Below are 24930 nucleotides of genomic sequence, written 5' to 3'. Positions count from 1 at the left end.
GTAGCCTACTGCGAAAACTTGAGGAAAGACGATGAGCTTAAAGTGGCGGGAGACTTAGGAGATATGGCTTGGGGGATGAAGGGGAGGAGAAGTTGTGCGGGGAGGAAGATCAGTGGAGAAGATACCATGAGTGGCTTTCAAGTGCTCCAGTGAGAGACCTAAGCATCATCAAATCGCTGCAAGAGCCCGAGATCTAAAAGTTCGACGAAGTTTTATGTGGGTATGGCAGGGAAGAGAGCGAGTTGCCGGAGGATATTCGAAGAGAGCAGAGAAAATGAATGGAGGAGATATGGAGAGGTAATCGTATCCTGAAAAGCCATTAATATATATATGTGTTTGAAAAACTGTATTTGGCCCGGAATAAACATTCGCATTGGATATTACCAAAATGCCAAAAGTCGCAGGAGGTAAAAAAATGAGCAGCAATAAAATTAACAAAATATAGCTTAGTTTTTGCATTGTTGATTGATTAATATAACATATATTTCCAAATTTAATTTATACGCATACATTGAAACAAGATAATCTATATAGTCTAATATCTTATAATTCATAAAATTTTCACCCATTATATTATGAGGAAAGTAGACAAGTGTACAGTTCACTTTTAGATTTTGCTAAATGAGCGGTATTTTTTAAATCAATGAGGAAGGTAGTTCCAAAATGTAGAGGCCGCCATGGGGGCTGACTTCTGAAAAACAGTTCTTCAATGCCTTGGAAAGTATACCCCGCCTGTCAAAGACCTTTTAATCATAGAATGGGAGGAGAGTGCTGCTGGTAGCATTGCGTAGTAAATTGAAATGCCTTCTCATGTTTTCAATAGTGAATAAAGAATTGCTCCCAAAAGGCAGTGGCGATTTACGCATGGCGTGAGGAGGCATTCAAACTGAAGAAAACGAGTCAAATAAGCACCTTTCTCGCCAAAAACGAGTAAACTCAGGAATTAAGTAAAAATGGTAATTTTAGGTCAAATTTTTGTGCTAGATCATCTTGCACATAATTCAGCATTGGTCGAAATTCGGAGTAGCAGAGTCGAAGAAAACAGGAATTTAGAACCAAGCAAAGTTAAAAATCTTTCATTTACCTTGAACCACAATAGGGTGACTTTGGCTTGACATTTTGTAAATGTGATAATTTGGGAAATTATTTGTTGCCTAGGTGACGCCAAATATGCGCACAAACATGCTAGTAGTGTCGAAATATTTAACTTTTGGGACGGTATCAAGAACGAATTTACCAAGTAATGATCTGAAAAAAGGGAGAATGTTAAGTTAGCACGGATAATATAGGAAAATAGGTTGCATGGAGGGGACAGGAATCTTTAAAGATGCTGAAGACAGAATTAGCGCAAAGCTGAAGGTATTCATTTTTGGCGGAAATACTTCAGCTAGTTAGTTTTTAGGATCTATCCAAATATTTAATCCTGATTAAGTTGTCACGTTTACGGAAACGTTTTCACCACGACCTCTCTCCCCGGTTTCTCACGATATTCACGGAGTAGTGTCAACAGGAAGAGGGCCTCTCCTTATCATTCGCGAGGCGAGAAGACGGACTCGCCTGCAGGGAATAGGACTGTTGCTAGTGAAAGGGAACGACTGTGTTCCGAGGTCTGCGGGGCGGCGAGAGGGAGGGACCTGCGGAGCGGGGGGATTCCCGTTCGATTCGGCATTTCGATCCGGGGGACGGAGCAGGGGGTGGGGTTCACGGTGGGAAAGAGAGAGAGCACGCGGCCGGCGGCGGGGGTGGGAAGTAGGCACGAAGGAGGCCTCTCCCCGTTACTGCTCCGACTGCGAGCACGAAGTAGATGTCTCTCTTTCTCTCTCTCTCTCCCCCCTCTCCAACCAGGGCCAAAAGATAAGGGTTTGAGGTTGGAACGTGTTCGACTTGCCTCTTTGTATACCCAACCCCAATGTCGGATGACGGCGGATCGGAAGTTGGCGGTCTTATCGGCGGCAGAAATTGCGGACAGATGTCGCGGCGGCGAAAGAATTCGGCGTTCTGTCACAATGATGGATTTGTGAAACACTCGGGACTTTTGAGGAGATATTTTCCATCGATACTGTCAGTGGCCTTCGGGTGAGACGCCTTTCGAGGAGTAGACCACGGAGCAAGACGGAGAAAGTCTTTCCTCGCGAGGGTGCCCAGCAACGGACGATTCTTATTTAGGGTATTACATATCTGGACCCCGTAATAAAAAAATTGGCATGCGTTGCTAAAAAATGTGTGTCCGAGTTATAAAAAACATTTGTGCTAAATTTCATGGCATACCTAACCCGAAAATGCCACCGCCATAGCGAGGTTTTTTTATCTGGTTGCGCAGTTCTCGTCGCACAATACTATTGCACCAAGTATCATTAAGACTAGGTTACATCGAAAAGAGTAAGCACTTCAGAGACACTACACTAAGTCGATGATATCACGTGTATATTGCGGACATGCGGATGGAAATTATGGCTTTAAGGGTAAACGGTACGGAAGTATAAATTCGATAGGGTTCCTTACAAGTAATGTGGTGGAATTTCATACGTTTTAATATCTCATTAATTTGAATTTTTATGTTCAGTCTACATCTTCAAACGGGTAATTCATCACGAGAGCTGTGAGTCCACTGAAACTTTGCACGACCTTATTAATATGGCTACTTTAAGAATACAGAGCGTTTAGAATGTATACATTTTTCCAAGTGATGCGCCCAAGGGAAAAATACTGCCAATAAGGTATCCATCTTAATATGAGAGTTTTGCATTACGGATCCTTGTAATATTTACGCATCTGTCAAATTTTCCTGAATAGCGCGGGGCAAATTCGCATTCCGTGACAAGCCCCAAGGAGCTGTTCGGGAAGGAATTTTGAGGTGTTGCGCCCTAAAAATAAACACTCAAACTGAAAACGCCAGGGCGAGATATGGGTTTTTAAAAGAAGCTCAAAACGTTTTTCCGGCACATCATATGATTGTGGACAGCCTTCCACATGCATGAAAAAGGTCGCGATGAAAGATCGTAGGGATCGTATACTTGAGAATTTATTTCGCCGGCCGTTATAAAACCGCGCAGCTTTATGGCCAACTTAAGTTTTTACAGGGTGAAGGGAGGAAGCTGTAAATTGCATGAGGGTCTCCTAGTCTCATTTCATTATTAATCGCAAACACAGCTGCGAGTCTACCTGCAGAAGAAGAATGCATCGCATATCCTATGCTTGAATTAACAAGACTTTCGTGAGATAGCTTTTTAATCAGGTTTACCCTGTGTACGGGCTCGATAACAGGCAATGACAGACTGCAATCCCTGCTTGGATGACATTTGGAGGGCGCACAAAATTTCCGTTACCCTTCTGCGGATGTGCGACTGCGAACTTTTTGTTGCTCAACGTGAAGATAATTAATTTTTCTCCAATACATTTTGACCACTCGTAATAAAATAAAATGCTTTATAAATTTTATTACAATTGGGATATTACAGCGTTTACATAAAACATAACTCGCTTAAATAAAATAAATTGAGCTATTTAATGTGGCACACTTTATGGGTTGGCTCTTGTCTCACGTTGCCAAATCTTTTAGACATTGTAAGAAAGCATTTTTAAAAGTTTTATCCTTTGAAAATTAAATAAATACGTTTCTCACGATGATTTTTCCTGGATTATTCCTTGTAAAGAGCAAAGAACGGGAGCTTTTTCCGACATTTCGGTCGTTTACAAGAAAAAATGATTTAAAACATGAATGGATCTGTTAAAACGAACATAAAACCAAATAATATAGTATTTTCGTTTTTGTAAAAAATTATAATCTTAGATAGATTCTGACAACGTAATAATGAAAGATAGTACTACAGCTGGAAAGTCCCAATATTTTCAATATATTTTCGTGATAGGGGAAAAAATGCTCCTTTTGACAAACGTTAAGTCAATTGCATATGCGTTTGTGGAAGCAATTCGTCAAGACTTTCGTGCGGAGCGTGGCGCTCTATAGTTCCGAGAATTGGAACATTGGAAAAGTGGACCAGCGAAGAATAGAAGCCTTTGAAACGTGGTGCTGGAGGAGAATGCTGAAGATTAAATGGGCAGCTAAAGTAACGAACGAGGAGGTATATAGAAGAGCAGAAGATGAAAGAACCATATGGAGAACTCTACAGCAAAGAAGAAATAGATGGATTGGGTTCACATTGAGGCACAATGGATTGATAAGGAATATAATAGAATTAAAAATAGAAGGGAAGATTCCAAAAGGAAGACCAAGCGACATGTACAGGGTGTAATCAAAAAAAGACAAGACTGATTTTATAACTTGTTTATTTCGATGGATACAGCTTAATCGAACCTGTTGCCCTCAAAGTACATGCCTTGGCTGACGACACACCTTTTCCAACGTTTCTTTCAGCTCTCTAACCCTACCTGTTAAGCCGCCTTAGGGCTCCCCTTCAGGTAAGCCGTACAATTAGTTTTAATATCAACAATAGAGTCGAATCGGCGCCCTTTCAAGGTTGATTTTAACTTTGGATTCAAAAATAAGGTTTTAAGAAACTGGGTCGGAATTGGCTCGATCCAGAAGTTCCTGACAAATGTCCACACGTTTTTGCCGCTGTTCATCAGTCAACACCCGCGGGACGAATTTTGATGCGACGCGCGTAATGCCCAAAATATCTGTCAAAATTGTCTGACAGGATCCAAAACTAATGTTCACTTCCTCGACTATCTCTCTAACGGTTAAACGGCGATTTTACCGCGTCAAATTGACATGGTTGGGGTCTGTCGAAGTGGAGGTTCACGAATCTTCATCTGTCGAGGTTCTGCCCGATTTAAGACGACTGTACCACTCAAAACACTGGCTTTGACTCATAGCTTTATTAGCAAAGACTTGCTGAATCATTCCAAATGTCTTTGTAGCACTTTGGCCAAGCTTGAAACAAAATTTCACGCACACACGCTGTTCCTCTAGCTCCTTCATTGCTGCCGTTGCACGTGGCGACGAACAGGTTAAGACACGCACCGCTGCTGCTGCGTAACGACTCGACGCAAACAAACGCAACACCTCTCGTTTTCGTCGTCAGATGTGTCACTAGATGGCGCACTGTCTTGTTTCGATCCGTTGAACGGTTAAAATCGTTATGCAGGGTAAAATCAGTCCGGTCTTTTTTTGATCACACCTTGTAAATAGGATAAATTAAAGAGGACGTAAAATAGAGATTATAAAGGATTAAGGGCACTGACATTAAATACAGTAGAATTTAGGGCTGCAGTAAAGCAATCTAGGAATGAAATACTTATTATATATATATATATATATATATATATATATATATATATATATATACACATATACACATATATACACACACACACACATACACACACACACATACACACACACAGATACATGTATATATATATATACATTCACAAAAAAAACAAAAATTTTATTTCCACCCTTAGCATATCACGTACTCAAGCAAAAGGCATCGCCAAGGAAGCCAAAGACAACACTCCTCTTAGAGGGAAACAACATCGTCAAGGTCATCCGGGTTATCACCTACAATAACATCCTACGACTCCATTGATGATTAGTCTACCTCAAGTGAAAACCACGCCACCAGACACATTCCGCCCTGAGGTACCCCGAGGGTTGGAGGGAAGTTGGCCTTAGGGATCCACCCAACCGGATTCGTGGGCTACAAAAGATCACCCGCGAAAAACACACCGCCCCCACTCTCCCTCTCCCCCCATTGAAAGTTTCTTCGCCCGGAGATCCTCTGCGGCGACCTCGGTGAGTGAAAATTGTGGCACCGAGGCTCGGGGTGAAAGCGAAAGGACTCGATTCCAAACCCCTTTCCTCCTCCGCCCCCAACCCCATCCCCCTCTCTCTACCCCATCCCCGTGGGTGGTTTCGCAGCCTGCCGCCGCCGGCAAATATGGGCGCGCTCCGCCATTAATTAAAGGCCGTCCGTAAACGACATCGGACACCGAACGTAGGGGGACGCGCTTTGGCCATGATTGAGGGATTAAGACCCGAATGACGTCATCAAATACCCAGAAAGCCCTAGGACTCGGCGGGGATTGAATAAATTAATTAAAATTTTGTCCGCCGAACATGATTTTCCTCTAAAATGCGAAATTTGAATTTTCGAAGCACTGTAACGAGACTAAGAGTAAATTATGTGCCGTCCTATTCATCCTTTCATCGAAGTAAAGGATTAGGGAACAGGTGTGGACGTGACTGAATTAGGACGCTAATTTTTACGACAAAACGTGTCAAATTAAATGTGCACATTTTGTAATCATATTTAATCCATGATGGGGAAATCTCTATATACGGTAAGTACATTTAGTTTCATTAGTCTAGAAAAGCCTGTGCTTTTCATTTACTTTCGATCGACAGCGAGAAGGCATTTTATTCTAACGAAGGCACTTTTAGCAACTTAGTGCACATCGATCTGTACGTAGGGCGAAGCCATCGAAGAATGATGCTAACGACACGAAAATAGCTCTCGATGATAAGGCAATGTCAACGAAAATACACGGCGCTGAATCAATCCGGAGCGCCTGCAGGCTCAGAACACCCTCGATTTTGTCGCTGTACGAGGATATTTATCCGACACATATTTCTCTCAATAATCGGAAAGCGCGGAAGAAGGGGATCTTTGCAGCGGAGAGATTGCTTCGGACGGCGACTGAATGAAGGTGATTTCACGGCGGATGGAGGGCGGCGGCGGGAAAAGGGGGGAGCCGCAAGGGAGGCGGTTTATTTTTTATAATGGCCATAATTCGGTGGAGAGATCTCCTCTTTTTTTACGGAAGGCTCCCAGGGAGGCGCGGCATTTCCGCTCGCCCCCCACACGCCGCTACAAAAGATCAAGCGGCAGAAATCACCAGAAAAATGAGAGCGTCGTCCCGGGTGGAGATAAAAGGCGTGATAGGACACGTCGTTTCTCACCCCCCGCCCTCCTTTTTCGGAGAGCAGAGAGTGCGAGGAGGGAGTCGCTCGCTATCGCCACGCTCCGCCTCGGTGACTCCTCCTCCGGGAAGTCGTATGCGCCGGAGCGTGCCTCGTCTCTACTCCTACCCCTGCGTACCCCTCCTCCGCTGATATATACGCCTTCGTTCCTCGGGAATCCGCCACCCTCCTCCTCCCCCCCTACCCCCTGTCCCTCTCTAACACCACGGCCGGCGAGGGAAGTAAGAAATCCCACGCAGAGTCGGTCCCAGGGGTGAGGGAGAGAGAGAAAGAGAGAAGTGGGAGGGAAAGGGGTTGGTGTGGGATCGAGCACCCACTACGCCCCCCATCGCCGCTTGACGGGGTTCTCGGGGAGAATGGCCCGCTCCGGGATGGAAGCGAGAGGGCGGCCGCCTAAAAACCGGGGCATTATGGCAGCATGGGATTGAATAACCCCGCATTAACATTGAAAGCGCGGAAAAAATTAATGAACCGCCGACGCTAGACGAGGTGTGACGCGGGGGAAGAATGATCGTTTCCCGTGGAAAGGAGAGGTCGGCACCGACCGTGGCGCGCCACAACCGGGTCCCGGGTCGGGATTAGGACTCGAGAAAAATCCAGCGTTGGGTGGCTGAACTAAACACCGCCATAAATTTCCAGAGCACCAATGTCGTTTTCATGATCCTTACGAGCGGAGTGTAATTTAAAAAAAACACGGTCGTTTCTCGGTATTATCCCTAAAGCGTCAATGTTGGATGCGTGGGAAACTACGCTGCCACTCATCCAAATCCTCGGATACATAATAATAATATTCGTGTGATATGACCTCGGTCCTCGGAGAGCCTAAAAGTACCCGATTATTGCTGACCTCAAAGAGTACTTATGAAGTAGTCCGGAAAGGACAAGATTTTATGCAAAAAATTTACACACAAACGTCGAAAATACGTATATAGTACATGTAAAAGGGCTAATTCGGGTGCGCGTCAGAGCCTACGCAATGTGAACTGAGATGTTAAGTGGACCAAAATTGATCACTGCGAAATAAGATTTCAGTAGTTGAGGGATCACTTGCTCCGAGTAAAACATACGCTGCGAACATAGCCTACTTGTTCATGCTGCTGAGCAAATGTTCACGCCCCCAAGATAGATAAGATTTAAAATTACGAGTGCCTTGTTCGTTTGCCATTTCGAGAGTAAGGTAAACGCCGAGAGAAGGTAGGAGGGTAGTGTTCAAATTATGCTGTTAAAGACCTCGACCTTTTTCGCGATGGAGCGTGTAGCAAAGCACGTCATTTCCCGCGTGTCGCGCACGGTCACAGAGGCGAAGGCAGCCCAATCCCTATTTGCTTAACTCCGGCCGTGCCCTTCCAGGTCGGGTCTTTTTCTCTGGATTAAATACTGCGAGGGAAAGCGGATCATGAAGTTTAATACGGAAGCCGACCGACGAACCTCATCGCGAAACAGTCAAAATCAGTGACTGAGAGAGATCTTTATGGCGTCACTCTTTCCAGAGATCTCATTGGATATCGTGGGCCGGAAGGCTTGAAAGGACGATCGTGTACGTACTTCACTCGCGTCTTTGTTCAATAATTTGGAAAATCGCTGCAGGTAAATAGAGGAATGCCTCACATATTTATAAAATAAAGAGCGGCACATGACGAAAAATAAAGAAAAATAAGCCCCGGAGTGAGATGCTCAATACCCAAGCTTAGATACTGTTCTGAACGTTCCTTAACTGGAACCAATTAAGATGAGACAAATATAAAATAATAAGCCTTTCGCGGAGATATTATAATAATAGGGGGTGATAATGAAATAAATATATTCGAATGCATGATGCTATAAAGACGTACAAGTCTATTGGGTAAAGTGATTTGCTGGCTACTGACCGGAGAGCTCAGGTTCAAATCCAGATGGCTTCGGACATCTCAAGCACCACCCAAGTTCTGTAATATTTCGGGCACCATTATTTCCTGAAAAACTCCATCTGGTATAGGGAAGGGAACCGCCCTGCTTATCCCCAAAGAAGGGATTAGTAATATATTAAGTGAACTCTAAATTAACTCATCAAGTCAACTTTTTGGTCGATTACTATAATTTTGAGATACTATGCCACCCCTGGAAAAATCTGCTGGTTAGGTTAGAATATGTACAACCCATCCGAAGAATATCTATAACAAGATAGAACGTGCTTTAACTTTTGTCAAGGTAAAGTTCGCAATTAATTATGAGAAGGTAGCAGGTCGGAAAATGAGGGAGTGCATTGTTTCATTCTAACTCACAGCGGTGAAACACGCGAGAGGGCGATTTTTGGGAATGGGTAATGCGTTCGTCAGTGCCCGGCGAGCGGGCGTAATGCGCTCTGACTGCTGCACTGCAATGCCGCTCTTTTCATCCTCCTTACCATCCCATCCTTCTTCCTCCCTCCCCTCACACACTTCTCCCCCTCCCTCCCCCCTCCGCCCTCTTAGACTTAACGCCATCCACCTTGACTCACCCCTCCTCCACCACGCCCTTCCATCGGGAGTACCTAACGCTCAAAGTCCTACTCCTCCTCCCCCATATACATCCATATATCCCTCCCTCTCTCGAAAGACTCTGGAGCTCATCTTTCCCCTCCGTTTCGAAGTGGATCGAAAAAGGGAAAAAAAGAAGAAAGAAACTTTTCACTTTCTTTCCTCCGAGAGGGTTGGGGAGGGGGGGAGGGAAGAGGGGTGGTGGAGAGAGAGGCGCGCACGGCATAAGGTCTGCGAGTAAGGACGTCTGTGCATCTCGACGTAACTTGAGGAGAATCCATTTTGCCGATCAAATGTGTTTTCTTTGCGGGGATGTTTTTTTCATGCGGCTCCCGTGCGGATATTTCCTTCGCCTCCCCTCTCGGTCCCGAGTTTCCGAGCTCTCCCGAGCATTTCCATAATGGAAATAATGTCGTAAAGTTAAAATTGTACAGATTCCCGCGGGCTGCGACGTTACTATATCGGGGAACTGGGGTCGTTATGTGGCAGATCTGATGCGACCGATAGTGATATTTTGGATTCCAACCTCTCGGATCGAAGTGACCCGGCGATGACCACCGCGAGTAATGGCTTTGTATCGTCGAGGGAACATCCAGACTCTTCAGCGAATTCCGACTTCTTAGATTTTGTTTGGGCACTCCAAAGTTAATATTCTATCGATATTTTTTTAAAGACATCTCCGAAAGATACGAATGAACGTAATGGCTACACAAGATTCTGCGCACGGAGGTCAGAGTCTGCGACGCTCGTCGGTAACAAACACAAACGCGGTACTCCACCTGACGAGGAGAGTTCTAACCTTTCCGCAGCGGATAAACTTGCCTATATAATATTCAATTTCATTCTGCATATTCTCAGAGATGACATGAAATACGTACGAAGTTCCGACCGTACTTGACCCCTGGGTGGTACTCGTATTTTTATATATCTTTCCTTGGAGGGACCGAGGAATTCCACTGCTTAGACAGAGGAGAAAACTTCATAGTAATTTAATTTTTAACTTTAGACCCTGAAAGCACTATATTTCGGGACGGAGGCATATTCACACGGAAAAACTAATTTATTATATCCATAATCCTTCCCTGGCAAAAATATCAAGATCAGTTACGAAATAGCACCATTTTGTTTAAAGCGCTTCGCAATTTCCCCGCCATGCCGGAATTAAAGCACGAAAATTCCAAAAACCATTAAAGAATGTTGGACTTTATTGAGCAATTCGGTGGACACTGGAATAGAACTCGGAGGCACGGCTCAGGAAATTCTGGAAAAAGATAAAAGGGAGAAATTTATGGGCGGGAAAATTACCGGCCAAGGGAAAAACTGTATATGTGTTGCTTGTAAATGTGCTGCTTTAAGAATTCCCTTCAAAAATACTTTCCTCTGGCAAGAAATTTGCGGAAAATAGTGGGGAAGATGAATGCATATGACTTCCGAATCGCATTAACATTAAGGATAAAACACATTTACTCTCACTTAGGCAAAGGGATCGCATTAATATTAAGAATGGGAAATGTCTCTACTTCCTCAAGCCATGGATGGTATTTGTACCCATTGGGCGGTCGCTGCATTTGGAAAACGCCAAAATTTTTCGCAGGGTCGCGGTCCGGAAACCCTGTTCAGCCCTCCCTTTTAACCCAAAAACGCAACAAGTAGTCCTATTTCCATACCTAAATGCATGAGAAAATAAAAAAAAATTGATAATCTTCAAAATCCTCAAGTTTGGATGCATGGATTCGCGTATCGTCAATTACTCAACTTTAAATACATGCAGGTTTACGCATTTGGGTATTTTTCAGAAACAACTAAAAGAGAACCAAAGTTATTCAAATCGAACAAGATTTTTGTACTCCTGTTTTACGCATATTTTTATTTATTTATCGACTTCATTGGGCGAGGTTGAGACTAATAGTCCCTTCTTCCACCTAACCCTACATTATACACATTATATTGAAGACAATCACATGAGACAAAGGGAAGTGCAACGCAAAATAAGTAGTTGGATTATATAAATAAAGGAATGGGGGAATGGCGGACAATTATCTTTTTCTACAAGTCCACTTCTAAGCCTGTTTTAACATCTCTATTTTGTACAAAGAGTACTTGGACTTTTGGGGCAATTAAAAAAGGACTCTGAGAAATTGCAGCAGTCGACACTGTAATAAACAGAGGTAATCCATAGGGTTTCCTCGGGGAACAATACAAAGTATGTAGCACAATACAACTCGAATAAAGTGTACGCCGTACTTTCTGATTATAAACTATGACCAGTTAGCACTCGAGATATGATCTTGACAAGTGGCCCGTGAACAACAGAATAAATTAGAAATATAAAACGCGAACAACAGCACTCTCCCCGGTGAGCCATTGACAGCGGCGATCCGTTCCTCGTAGCCATTGCGGAACAGCAAGCGTGGGATCGCAAATTGCATGTTCCATCTTAATTAGAAATGGCGTAAAAATGAAAGCACGGATATCGGATCGATAGGGAGGACGGTTAACCGCATTCGCCCCACCATTCCCACCTTAGTGGGGATTTTCTGGATCAGCGAAAGGAAGAACCAAGTGCTTTTATACTTTCACGCATCTAGAGTGAGTAGCGTTAGAGATTACAAACAAACTGCATGAACGTCAAATGGTAATCAGTGTAAATGAGTTGGATTATTTGTATTATTTCTCACTCTAAGATACTTATGAAATAATGCAAAATTGTCTCAACTAGCACCTAAGACAATATTAATATATTGTTCGACGTTTTTCAATGTTCAGTGTATATATATATATATATATATACACTGTATGTATATATATATATATACACTGTATGTATATATATATATATATATATATATATATATATATATATATATATATATATATATATATATATATATATACAATACATACTAGATGGCGCACTGTCTTGTTTCGATCCATTGAACGATTAAAATCGTTACGCAGGGTAAAATCAGTCCGGTCTTTTTTTGATCACACCTTGTAAATAGGATAAATTAAAGAGGACGTAAAATAGAGATTATAAAGGATTAAGGGCACTGCCATTAAATACAGTAGAATTTAGGGCTGCAGTAAAGCAATCTAGGAATGAAATACTTATTATAAATATAAATATATATATATATATATATATATATATATATATATATATATATATATATATATATACACACACACATACACACACATATGTACAATACGTCATCAACAAAAGGATGGAGAGCAAGGCAAATGATTACAAGAGGATGATAAGTTTGCGTTTAGGAAGAGGAGAGGCACGCGCGATGCCATTACAGTAATGAGATCACTAATTGAGAGGAATATAGAAAACAATCAGGACGTATTTGCTTGTTTCGTATATTTCGAACGGGCATTTGATAGGAAATGCATATGGACAATTTTAGTCATAGTCATTCAGTTCAACAATAGTTTAGTGGTTAGGTAGAGACACGGTACAAGTAGTTCTAGAAGCTCTGGTGATTCAAACCCTAAAAAAGTATTTGAAAACGTTTCAAGACTTGTGATGGAAATACAATGTTGATAATAATCAATAAACATTTGCATAATTTGCTAGTGAAAAAGTTTTTATCGGTGTAGGCTAATATGAACAAAATTGGTGCGTGGTTGTGTCCCTGATGCATAAGGAATGTGGAGAATTAAGCGACACATAAATTAAAAGAATACCCTTTTCCCTCTTTCACGACATGTAGCCGGCAGCTTGAGTATTTATTTGTGTAATAGCATCCCATGCGACGTCAGATCTAGTGAATGAGAGAAACCGAGACCAAAAACAATTCCAAACAGTATCTAACGTGAGCAATTCTAAAAAGAGGACTAAATTTCAAAATTTTATGCAAGTCATCACATTAGAAACAAAAAAATGATCAGCTTTTTCCCCTTTATGAATTTCATTACGAAAAATCTACGTTGTAAATAAATTTTCTAACAAAGTTGCATAAAAATACTGGATTCTATTTTTTTTAAAAACTTAGGCACCCAATCTTTAGGGCATAGCACAGCGTGGATGCAGATTAAATCATGACAAGAGATAAAAAAGAGAGAAAATCAGCGGAAGCGGCCTCCTCCCCTCTACCTCCTGCCGGAATAAATAGGATTCCTGCGAACGAAAATATGCAAATAAGAGACATCCTCACCCGCGCTGTTCTCCTTCGGCATGTACTCCTGCATGTCGGCCAGCATGTGGCGGATGTCGTCCGCGTCTTTCGCTATGCTGCATAACTCCTCGGCGTTGAAGTCGGGCGTCAGCTGCTTACAGAGAATGATCTGGCTGATGACGCTTCCCAGGTTGGAGGGGCCGGGCCTATTCTCTGTGTCCGGCGCCCGTGCAGGGCACGGATTTAACCGGGGTTGGTGGAGGGTGCGCGGGGCAAGGGGGTGTTGGCGATGAGATGCAGGTGGACAGAGGGTGTTAATGCCGGGGGGCAGGGACGGCCCGGGGGGGGGGTAGGTAGAAGGGGGTTGGAAGCGAAGGGAAGCGGGAAAGGGGAGACGTGCGAAGGGAATGTGTGCAGTGGTTATTAGGTGGAAATGGGGGGTTGCGTGCCGGGTGAAAGGGTCGGAGGGGTCAATGGGAGGGGTCAGGCGGGGGAAGAGAGGACGCCCGCGGTCCAAGTGAGCGTCGGATGACCGGAAGAAAAGAAATGGAGGGCAGAAAAGAAAATGAGCATGGAGATAATTTCTTAATGAGGGCATGCACATAGAAATTTTTTAAATTGGGAGCTCCCCTGTACAGAATTCCGGTGCTTGATGATTAAATCTGTGTAACTACGGAGGGAATGATTCAATTACTGGACTTGCATCACGGTTTAACGCGAGTTTACTGGCTCTTTCAAAGTAAAGTAATTTCAAAGTAATCCTTGACCGCTCAGCCGGCTCACAAAACAAGTGAAAGCAAATCATTTCCTGTTAACCCTTTACATATATGTATATATTATATGACATTTATAATATATCTTTGGCTATAATAATTCTAGATAAATTTACGAGGGCATTCAAACGAACATGAAATAAATATTATGACCATTGATCACCATCGATCAAATACAATTAGAGCACAAAATTCCCAAACTAGATAATACCTTTTCAAAATAATAGCTTACATAAATTGTTATGGGAATAAAATAAAATATGGCCATAAAATGTAATGAAAAACATATCATTGGTAGCTAATATTTAGGTGGACATTCTGTTATCACCCAAAGTACACGTAAAAAGTGCTTTGGCCATCGGCATTTAAAAGTTGTGTCATATCAAGCTCGGAATTATATCAATTCCAGATAATTCCCGGGCTCCCCTCACCCAGCCACCTCTCAAGTTGAGTGCTCCGAGTTACACACCAGCGAACCCTTGCGTAATGGCGGGCGAGTAAAAAAAATTGTAGGGTTCTGAAAATAAATACACCGATAGAATAATTTTTTTTACAATTTTTAAACGTATATCTGAGACAAAAAAAGGGAGGCGAATGAGCAGCTGCCACGAATGAGAACTCCATTAGTTGGGCGATCCTTTTGGAGCGCTGGGAAGCATTAGGCTTTTATCTCGTGGATTTCCACGAAAGTTTTGGAGCACCATCCGCCTCTGCTCAGTCACGCGTTCCCAGTAACTCGAGGGGAGTGGCGTTCAATCATTTCTCCGTGCTCACTCCTTGGCATATAGTATATTTGAATAATCTCTTGGCCCCTTGTAATATTTGAAAGCAGGAGGAGTGAAACCCGAGAGCGTTGAATTCCACGGTGGAGAGGCCACGCATATGCATATGAACCGCACGCGTTTAATACAAATTTTACGAGCAATTAAAATAGAACAATTAATTCCCGTTACGATTTTGCCATCGTTCCTATAGATGCTATGTTTTTTTCATTTGCGTCCATATTTTTTCACGCACCAAAATGCTAGAGGACGACTGGAGGAATACAAATTAAGCAAGTATTTGAATCCAAGCCTCGGAATTCATCAGAAGGTGAAGAACTAAATTTATTGCTCTGATCAGAGGACCTTGTGTGTTATTACACGTAACTACTCACAAGTCGGGAACAAGCACGTTCCTTTGCACAGAGGTGGCTTAAAAACGGCTCGAGAGGAACATTAACGGGGAGAAGCGAATTCTGTTCCTTGAAGCGCACTCAGGAAATGTTAATTTAGGATTGAGCATTTTATACAATTTTAAAATGGGGTTAGACATGCTGGGTATTATCATAACGATATGAGTACAGATTTAAGTGCAGGACCAGCCAATAATTGAATCTCCATACGATGGAAATTATCTCCCTGAGTGGAATGTATATAAAAATCACAATGGGTATGCAATTAATCACTTGTGAGCACTAAAGCGCACAAGAGACTTAAAACTACTCGATTCCATCAATTTTATCTCACGCTATTTGCAAAATTTCAAATAAAGACCATGTTTGCAGTGTGCGACCATTAATTATCACGTCAAAATCCGCCTGGAAAAATATCAGCGTGTAAAAAATTGGATATTTGCATATTTCCAATCTGGGACTCGTCGGGTATTTCGACACTCCAAACATTCTCATTCAATAGCAGTGCTCCTCATTAACTTGCTCTCCTTTCGGAACATCACGAGTAATGGGAAAATGGGTCTTGCAGCAAGAGTGAGCGACTGCTTGCACAAGGGCGCGCGACATGGAAGCTGGCTCGTGGCTCCGTCGGTCCGCCCGCATTCCTCCCAGGCGAGGGAGCGTCTGGGCCCGAAGCCCATCGACATCTTGCCGAGGAGTGGGTGGGTGGGTGCTCGGAGGGAGAAATATGGCCCGCCAGGGAGTGTCAAAAGTGTCGCACGAAATTTCGCGCCGCTTCGAAGAGAGAGGAGGGAGGGCAATTGAGTGTCATGGCTGTGCCCCCATCCTCTCGCCCCCATGACCTCCTCCCCATACCCCCACTCCTCGCCACTCGCCCTCCGCACTTTCCCCCCCACCCTTCGGGGAGCCGTAAAACCACCCAGCACGGTCGAGAAACTAAGTTCTCGAAAAATGACGTCCCTGGAATACTGAGAAGCACCAATGGCACTCAAAGTAGGACGCCGGCCCTATATTTCAAACGCCATATCGATTGAAGCACTCACTCCGCTGAAGATTGGTCCATTATATTTCTCGCCAGCATACGAGACAGTTCGGCATTCGCTCACTAACAAATTTTCGACGATCTCATTTCACCGCTGCGTTTACCATGGGCTCCAATCCTGTCAGCTCAAGTCTAGAATGCTCAGTACTCTCATCTGACAAGCCGTGAAACATATGGTGCTACTACTAAACTCGTGCCTTTTCATAGGAATTCTCGAGAGACATATTAGCCAGAATGATCAGCCCGAACGGTAGTTTTGATTTGTAAGGATGGAGCTCAATCCGAATTAACCCCTGAGATGCGTGAGATGTAATCAAAGGCAGTTTCAATTCCAGTGCCACCCCTCGTTCCCCATGAATTTCAAGACATCATAAAATTCTACCATCAGAAATTTAGGTGGGGTTGGCCTTAGGCATCAGCTGAGATTTAAAACTGATCCCGACACACTACCGAATAGGCTTCCACTTCCCCAATAAAGCTACTTTTATTAATTGCTCCAGAACAAAAGTCCAGTTTCAACTGTCGGAAGACGGTGTTCACTACTCAGGGCAGTTATCGAGGAGGAGAGTTTAAATCGAATACAATCAAAGACGTCGTCTCATTTATAAGGCAAAGCTTTGGAAGTCTCGAGCAGTGTGCAATGCTACGACCTGAATAAGGTTATCTATCCTCGGGATTCGGTAAATGGCCGCGACAGAAAGTATAGCGGCGGGGCCAGACTCCTAACGAGGTGCACGTCTCGTTGGGGCGCGGGTGTGCATTTGGCGTGCGCTGCACCGACGATAGGGCACAACAACCGATTCGCCTGGCGGAGACAGGCTCTGGGAATCGCTTCACGGGGGGAGGAGGAGAGGAGGAGGGGGGACGGGAATGACGACGGCACGAACAGGGGTCGTTACTTCACGCGCGGCGCTTTCGAAATCCGGCGCGACGCCATCGCGAATGTGCACTCCAAAATATCCGGATTATGAGGACCAGGCAGACCCCTCCGTTGGGAGAGAAGGGATCGATGGTACCGTAGTGTCACGCCCCGTGAATTGCATTGTCTTCTCTCCCTTCCACCCCCTTCCTTCTCCATCATGGTTATGATGATGCCCCCGGTCGGTGGCTGGTTCTGGCGGCGTCTATCCGGCCGTATCGAGGAGCGACCGCCGGCCGTGTTTACGGGGTCGCTTCCCTCCGTGCGTGCGCTGGTCGGCCGTCGCCCTCCTCCGAGGGCAAGCCGTCATTTCCTCCCCCGACGCCTCCGCCACCTGACCGTTCGACGAACGCAGACGACCTCCGACAAATTTATGGAGTGCGGCAGTATAATAATTCGCGGTGGAGGAAGCCGTCAGGTTTGAGGGTGAAGGTCGACCATAATAAATCAAGCGTTTTTCGGAGAAGGTCTACCAAACGAGCCATTTTGCTTGAGATGAATTTAAAGGCACACAATAGGTTTGAGCGTAACTCGTTCCATTATTCTCCATCTTCGCAAGTTTATGGCATCCTTGAGTTTTTTTTCCACACATGTACCATTCGGTTACGCCAAGCTACGTTACGCTTCGCTAATTTTTAAGAGAAAATTTAGACCAATTTACAATCACAGAAATGTATTCAATCTACAATATTTATACTTTACTTCATATTGTGTTCTTTTCACTGATTATTGCACATAGTTTATTGTGATATTATAAAATTACATATCATTATATACAATGTCACGGTGCCTCTACTTTTACTCTCGCTGATGTCCTAACAATTTTCATATGGATTAATTTCCCATGCTGAGGTAGATCTAAATCTGGAATAATATTTTAGGAAAAATTTAGTTGGTGAAAAGGTTCCTAATATGATATTGATTTTTAAATACTTTCGCATATTTTTATTTCTTTTCTTCCCAAATCGCTACTGCTTTTACCGTCTTATCGCGTCAAAGATAAATCTTAAGGAAAGCTTCGACAAGAAAAATCGATGTTCAGTTTTCTGCTTTTGAATCTAAAATTCTAAGTATTAAGACACAGGTAGCCAAAGTTAAATTTAAAATAGATATGTCATATATTCGCATTTGGAATTTGTTTCTTTTGGCTTATGTATTTTAAATCCAAGAATTGATTGAGCATAGCATTTATTACATTCTCTTGCAGCGCAGACTGGCGAAGGAACAAACCTATCGATCGATTCCGACATTCAGCAGGAATATTAAATTAATCCAATCACACAGTGTTCAAATAAATAAAAAATGTAATTTTTAACACCACCTTTTTAAATTGTCATATCCTGCGATTATGGGTAATCAAATACCCATGATAAAAGTATGATCTCAGCCGACATTAGGTACTGAACGAGAGGTAGTAATTCATTTGTAGTACGCATAGCACATGAAGAATATTTTTCTGTGTCACTTAATTTGAATCTGAGCGCTGAGGCGACATAATCTTCGCCTACATAGAACATCATTCAAAATCTATCCTGCCCGAAGCAAAAACCTGCCGTTATATGTTTCAATGGAAATCCTGATTTTCTCGAGAATGAAGCTAAAAATAGAGCTCGGGGTAAAATGTAACAGCCGGGTGTCCTTAGAAGTCTCCACTTGGGGTCCACGGACCCCAAGTGGCGAGATCATAAGAAATCCGAAGAGGAGCGAGAAACCATTGCAGTGTGCCGGAAACTGAGACATTTTTGTAGGGATCATGACGCCCTGCCGAGTGTCAGCCTCGGTGCCCGCGAGGGTGAACTGAGTATTAAAAAGAAAAATGGGTTATTAAGGGGTCATCCATAAAATACGTCACGATTTGGCAGGGATTGACGTTTTCCGCTGCGATGTGTCGAGAGGAGGGGTGACTTTTGAGAGCGTTACGTCCTCGTTTTGATGAAAAATCGACCTTGTGTGAAATGGCAATGTTGGGACGAGGGATGAAAAAAAATAGCTACTGGGAAAAGATTGCGCTCAATCGATTGATAAGCCTCACTGATGTAGAAAAACAGAGAGAAAATTGTGGAATCAGGAGTATAACACATTAATCATTCCTCAAAACGGATGCGGTTAACGGGAAATATTTGTTAGGATTCAACACAACTAAAAAGTCTAAAAGCTGTGCGAAGACCATGTACGATACTCATTAAAACGTTATAGATTAGGCAAGTGATTATCACGAACTCACAATTTCTGGAATACGACTACTCCCTGTTTACCCGAATTCATGCGGTGATTCCCAAGACAGGAAATAAGAACACATCAAGGTGCAAGGTTCTGATTGGAAGGTTAACCTACATCTTGAGTTTTGATTCCTCCCTATGATTGCTTTTTACCCGACCCAAGAAATTACCATGAGATGGTAAGATTGTTTAGGATTTTATGTACTTAAACATTAATTTAGGGAGCGATTGGAAGTACTTTTAACTCAATGAACAAATTAGGGATCTCCAAAATGATAGATTTTCTTCTTTCATCTTTTACTTTAGTTCAGCCTATAAAATTTTCTATAAAAATATTGATAAATAATCCTCAGCCCGAAAACACGCAATTTTTAAGAAGTAAAACCAGACATGCGACACATCTTTAAACATACAGAAATTTCGCAATCACTGAGAACATTTAAATCTTCACTGTAATTGATAGATGATATTAATCTTAAGGGCGGTCGTTTTAACGAATAGCATTTTTTTAAACTCATTTTGGAAAAAGGAAAAGGGACGAATGAAAATTCGCAAAAATAATTAGAATAAGGACGAAGAAGGAATTTATACTCGTGAGAAATGGGGTAAGGTGGCTCCAAAGGTGAACTTATTGCGTGACATCATTTGCGGATGGTTTCCCTTAACAACGAAATGTCGTTAAGGGCTGAAAGTTTGACCGTCATTTTTTCACCCCTTCGAATGGCTTTCACGAAACTCTCGTCCTTGAGCCGGAGGATGGGCGGAACTTTCGATCCACTAGCAATCACGCGGACCTTTTTTATGCCTCCTTATTTCCGCCCTGATCTTTCAATTTTTCCTCTAAAAAGAACCCCTTTCGCGGGCATCCTAGCCCCCTCCCCCCCAATCTACCATTCCCCCCATCCCAACCAACCCCCGTGCGAGGGAGGCGAAGAGCGTAATGGGACGCATGCGACCGGGCGTCGCAGTTTGGCCACGAAACACGACACGCTGCGTTTGGCGGGGAGGTCGCGGGGAGGAAGGTGAGGAAGTCGGGTGCGGAGGGCCGGATGTAGAGTGGAAGGAAGGCGGTGGGAGGAGGAATTGGGGTTTCCAATCTCACTGTTCTTCTAACTAACTCTCTCCCTCTCCACTCTCTCTCTCTCTCTCCATCTCCCGCGCGACATGGCTTCCACTCCCCAACCTCAAGCTTCTCGCCCGTACCCTCCTCCCTCCGTCACCCGTCTCCGCATCGAAATGAGGATCACCTCGCCTCGTTATACGCACTCGTGAAATTCGAGGACGAATGCTTTGTGCAGCTGCCTCATCCATCTCCATTCCTCTCCCCTTCATTTCCTTTCGCTCGCTCGCTCACTATCTCTTTGGACATTGGCTCCGGCAAGGAGTCGTACTAACCGGACGCGCCGGTCTCCTTGTATATTTTTGCCAGTGTGCATGCATAAATAAATAAGTATATAGTATGCGTGTGTGCTTGTATGTATGTATATATATATATATATATATATATATATATATATATATATATATAATGGGCTGACACAATATAACACAAATATAATAGAATAGCAACATTTAAAAGGACACTCACACGGTAAATTGTTCGAGCTTTCGGCCCTCTCAGAGGCCTTCTTCAAGAGAGACTGAAAGATATTTTCAGTCTCTCTTGAAGAAGGCCTCTGAGAGGGCCGAAAGCTCGAACAATTTACCGTGTGAGTGTCTTTTAAATGTTGCTATTCTATTATATTTGTGTTATATTGTGTCAGCCCATTATTGTGCCGCTCGTGTGAGTTTTTCCGTACAATCGTTATATATATATATATATATATATATATATATATATATATATATATATATATATATATATATTACTTCTCTATCTTCCGATGAAGACGGAGCAGAATTCCGTAGAAATTATCAAGAAATTACGTGTGTGTTTTTACTTTTTTTGTGTTTCTATATTGTTATATTGTTTTTTACTGTCTAATGTACCATTCGGCACTTCCGTGTTACATCGACGAAATCATCTGTATCTATATATATACTATATATATATATATATATATATATATATATATATATATATATATATATATATATATATATATACACATTCAAACACGAAATCCCGCCAAACGGCGAATAAATACTCATATATACAGAAACAGATATAAGGAAAAGGGATAGGAACACATATAAAGGACGAACACAATAAAGGTGGGGAAGGCGGAATCGAACGGATCACAATCGGGGCGCTTGGCGACATATTAGACCCACGGATCTCAGGGAAAATTGACTATCCTCGATAGCTCAAGTGGTTAAGAGCATCCGCCCGGCAAGTGGAAAGATCCGGTGTTCGAGTCCCGGTTGAGGAGATATTTTTACTCTTGTGATCCGTTCGATTCCGCCTTCCCCACCTTTATTGTGTTCGTCCTTTATATGTGTTCCTATCCCTTTTCCTTATATCTGTTTCTGTATATATGAGTATATATATATATACACACACACACGAGGGTCATCCGGAAAGTAGTACCCGTTCGTGAAATAAAGACACAAAAGTAAATATTAACAAACATAAAAAATTTTATTTGAAAGAGGATACTTTAAACTACTTCTCAACATAATCTCCAAGCAAATTAAGGCATTTGTCATAACGTGTGACAAGTTTCTGTATTCCTGCTGCATAGTCCTTCGCCGCCAGCTCATTGAGATACGCGAGGGACCCATCTTGCACAAATTTTTGCATAATGCAGATGGTGTTTAACAATTTCATGAACAATTGTCCGAGAAACATTGGGAAAATGCTCACAGATGTCATCAATTGTGACGCGCCGATCGTTCCTCACGAATTCGTCAACTGAGCTCACCAGTTGGTCTGTAATGACAGACGGTCTCCCCGAACGCTCATCGTCGTGTGTGTTCCCCCTCCCCATGTTGAAGTTGCGACACCACCGCCGAACAGACGACTCGTCCATTACATTGTCTCCATACACCTCCTTTAATTGGCGATGAATATCACATGGGCGAACGTTTCTTGCATTGAGGAATTTAATCACTGCCCTCACTTCACAACTGGCGGCGTTCTCAATTTTTTTAAACATTGTAAACAATCACAGAAACAACACAGGCAATGCTAGCGTCACGCAACTTGGCTCAGAGAAGGCAGACAAGCCACTGAAGCTATCTGACCTCGTCCAGCGGCTACTCGCGTCGTCAGCACTTCATGCGGCACGAACGGGTACTACTTTCCGGATGACCCTCGTGTGTGTGTGTGTGTATATATATATATATATATATGCATGTATGTTTATATGTATATATGCATGTATGTTTATATGTATATACTATATATATGTATATATATATAGCTATATATATATGGAAACACAGTAATCATCCCGAAGGTCGGTTTGGTAGGTGATAGTAAATTTCACCCAGTTCTAAGCCGGATAGGGTGCGAAACCCACACATCATGGTAGGGGGGCCAGTCTGGTACCTGGAAAATCACATAGCTTGGTGGAGCTGCGGGTGCCAAGAGAGGCTAACCCGGGAATTGAATCTGAGCCCAGTAGTCCAACCCTCTACCCTTTGACTACCGAGATCCTCATACATATAAATATACAGACACACACACAATTATGTAACACTTCGCCATTAAGACCACACCGACTTGCTTACAAATTTTAACGAGGTGACAAAGTAAAACAAAACAATTTGGAATTCACGGAAGTTTCGCGACGTGGAGACTGTCGGAATAAGAATATAGTAAAGATTGTGTAAGAGTATGTAAGTGTGTATGCGTGAGTATATACAGTATACCTATATATACATTATTTATACACAGTATACCTATGTATACATAAATATATAAATGATAAATGAAACTTATAAATAAATAAAAATATTACATACACAATTATAAACACGTACGTGTATTCGTGGCAAAAAATTGTCAAAACGAGGAAAATGCTTTATAGACTACACTTTGGAAGCCTAGAAAAGGGGAAGAGGCAATGCATACTCGGGAAAAAGGGCAAACACGAAGTGAAGAGTAGGAAGGATGCAGATCGCAAGCAATTTTTCTTTATTTCTTTTATGTGTCACCTTCCCTTTTCCTTTTGGTTCTACCCACATTCTTGGAATGTGTTCTCGCCGTTGTGCGAAAGACCGTGTTTGAATGCGAACCCCCCGTGGCTATCATCAGGGGTCCCCGCTTCTCTCCGTGTCTCTGCGTTTTGTGGAACACGGCGTCGTTTCTGGTTCGGACAGAAAGGGGAGGGATGTGGGGGAGGGGGCAGATGAGACAGACGTGGGGGAGGGAGCTTGGGGTCCTTGTGGCGTGCGCGCGCAAAATTCGCAGCAGCAGCGTCCGCGGCCGCCAGCCCAGTGGGGAGCGGCGGGTTACGGGGCCGACCCTTCCGTCCTACGTCCGTCATCGATTCCACGGCACGCAAAAGTGGGCACATCTCCTCCATCCCCCCTTCCCCACTACCCCGCTCACTCCCTCTGCAGCCGAGTGTCATTTGCATGTCAAGGGTGCAAGATGTGTTTCATCTCTTTTGAAACACCGCTAGTGTCCATCCCGGCCCCACTCCTATGGAGAGAGAGAGATACGAAGGGAGGGAAATGGGAAGGAAGTTATGCCTGACGAGTGAGGAATTGACATCGCATCCCTCTCCCCTCCCTTTTGACTCAGGGAAACATACTTGCACACACAAACCTTCGCCCAGATACGTAATATACATACATATGCGAATATGTACACAAATTCTACCGAACTGGAAACGAATTCGTACATAACTTCGACTTTCCTCGAGAGATTCTGAGGCACGCTACCGACTCAACAGACACAGTGACACGGATTCAAATATTTTTTCTTCATTCAATGAAAGCAAAGTGCAACGTACGGCGTCCACGAATTCTGAGACACCAGTTTGGTCCTCCGTCCGAAGAGTCGATTATCATGATGGGGTTTTAAAACCCACATTTTTCTCGGTGCTCACTTTTTAACATGACGGAAATACTTCTTAAATAATTTAAAAATAGACATGAGTCATTCAGTTGGAGATCATGTTGCCGAATTAAATTTGAAAAAAAACCTGGTGTACAAGATAAACATATTTATACTACTGAAATTTTCAACCCTATTTACTCTTCTTTAAATTGTAATTGTAGTATTTTGTTTGTGAGAGATTCGTTGAAATCAGAGCAACTGCCATAATTAAATATTTAATTTAT

The 24930-nt window shown here is 43.0% G+C and overlaps 1 protein-coding gene across 1 annotated transcript in view; it reads right to left on the bottom strand.

Moving 5' to 3' along the window:
- The window catches only part of LOC139694635 (regulator of G-protein signaling 7-binding protein-like), a 94331-nt gene that overhangs the window by 8762 nt on the left and 60639 nt on the right, over positions 1-24930 (bottom strand). The window contains exon 4 of the mRNA XM_071593124.1: positions 13608-13781. Within this exon, the coding sequence (XP_071449225.1) occupies positions 13608-13781 (174 nt within the window). The remainder of the gene's footprint in view (positions 1-13607; positions 13782-24930) is intronic.

The sequence above is a fragment of the Hetaerina americana genome, unplaced genomic scaffold (genome assembly GCF_022747635.1).
Source record: "Hetaerina americana unplaced genomic scaffold, ioHetAmer1.1.p SCAF_1, whole genome shotgun sequence".
Classification (NCBI taxonomy): domain Eukaryota; kingdom Metazoa; phylum Arthropoda; class Insecta; order Odonata; family Calopterygidae; genus Hetaerina; species Hetaerina americana.
The sequence above is the reverse complement of the archived record's forward strand: the minus strand, read 5'-3'. Positions and strand labels throughout refer to the sequence as shown.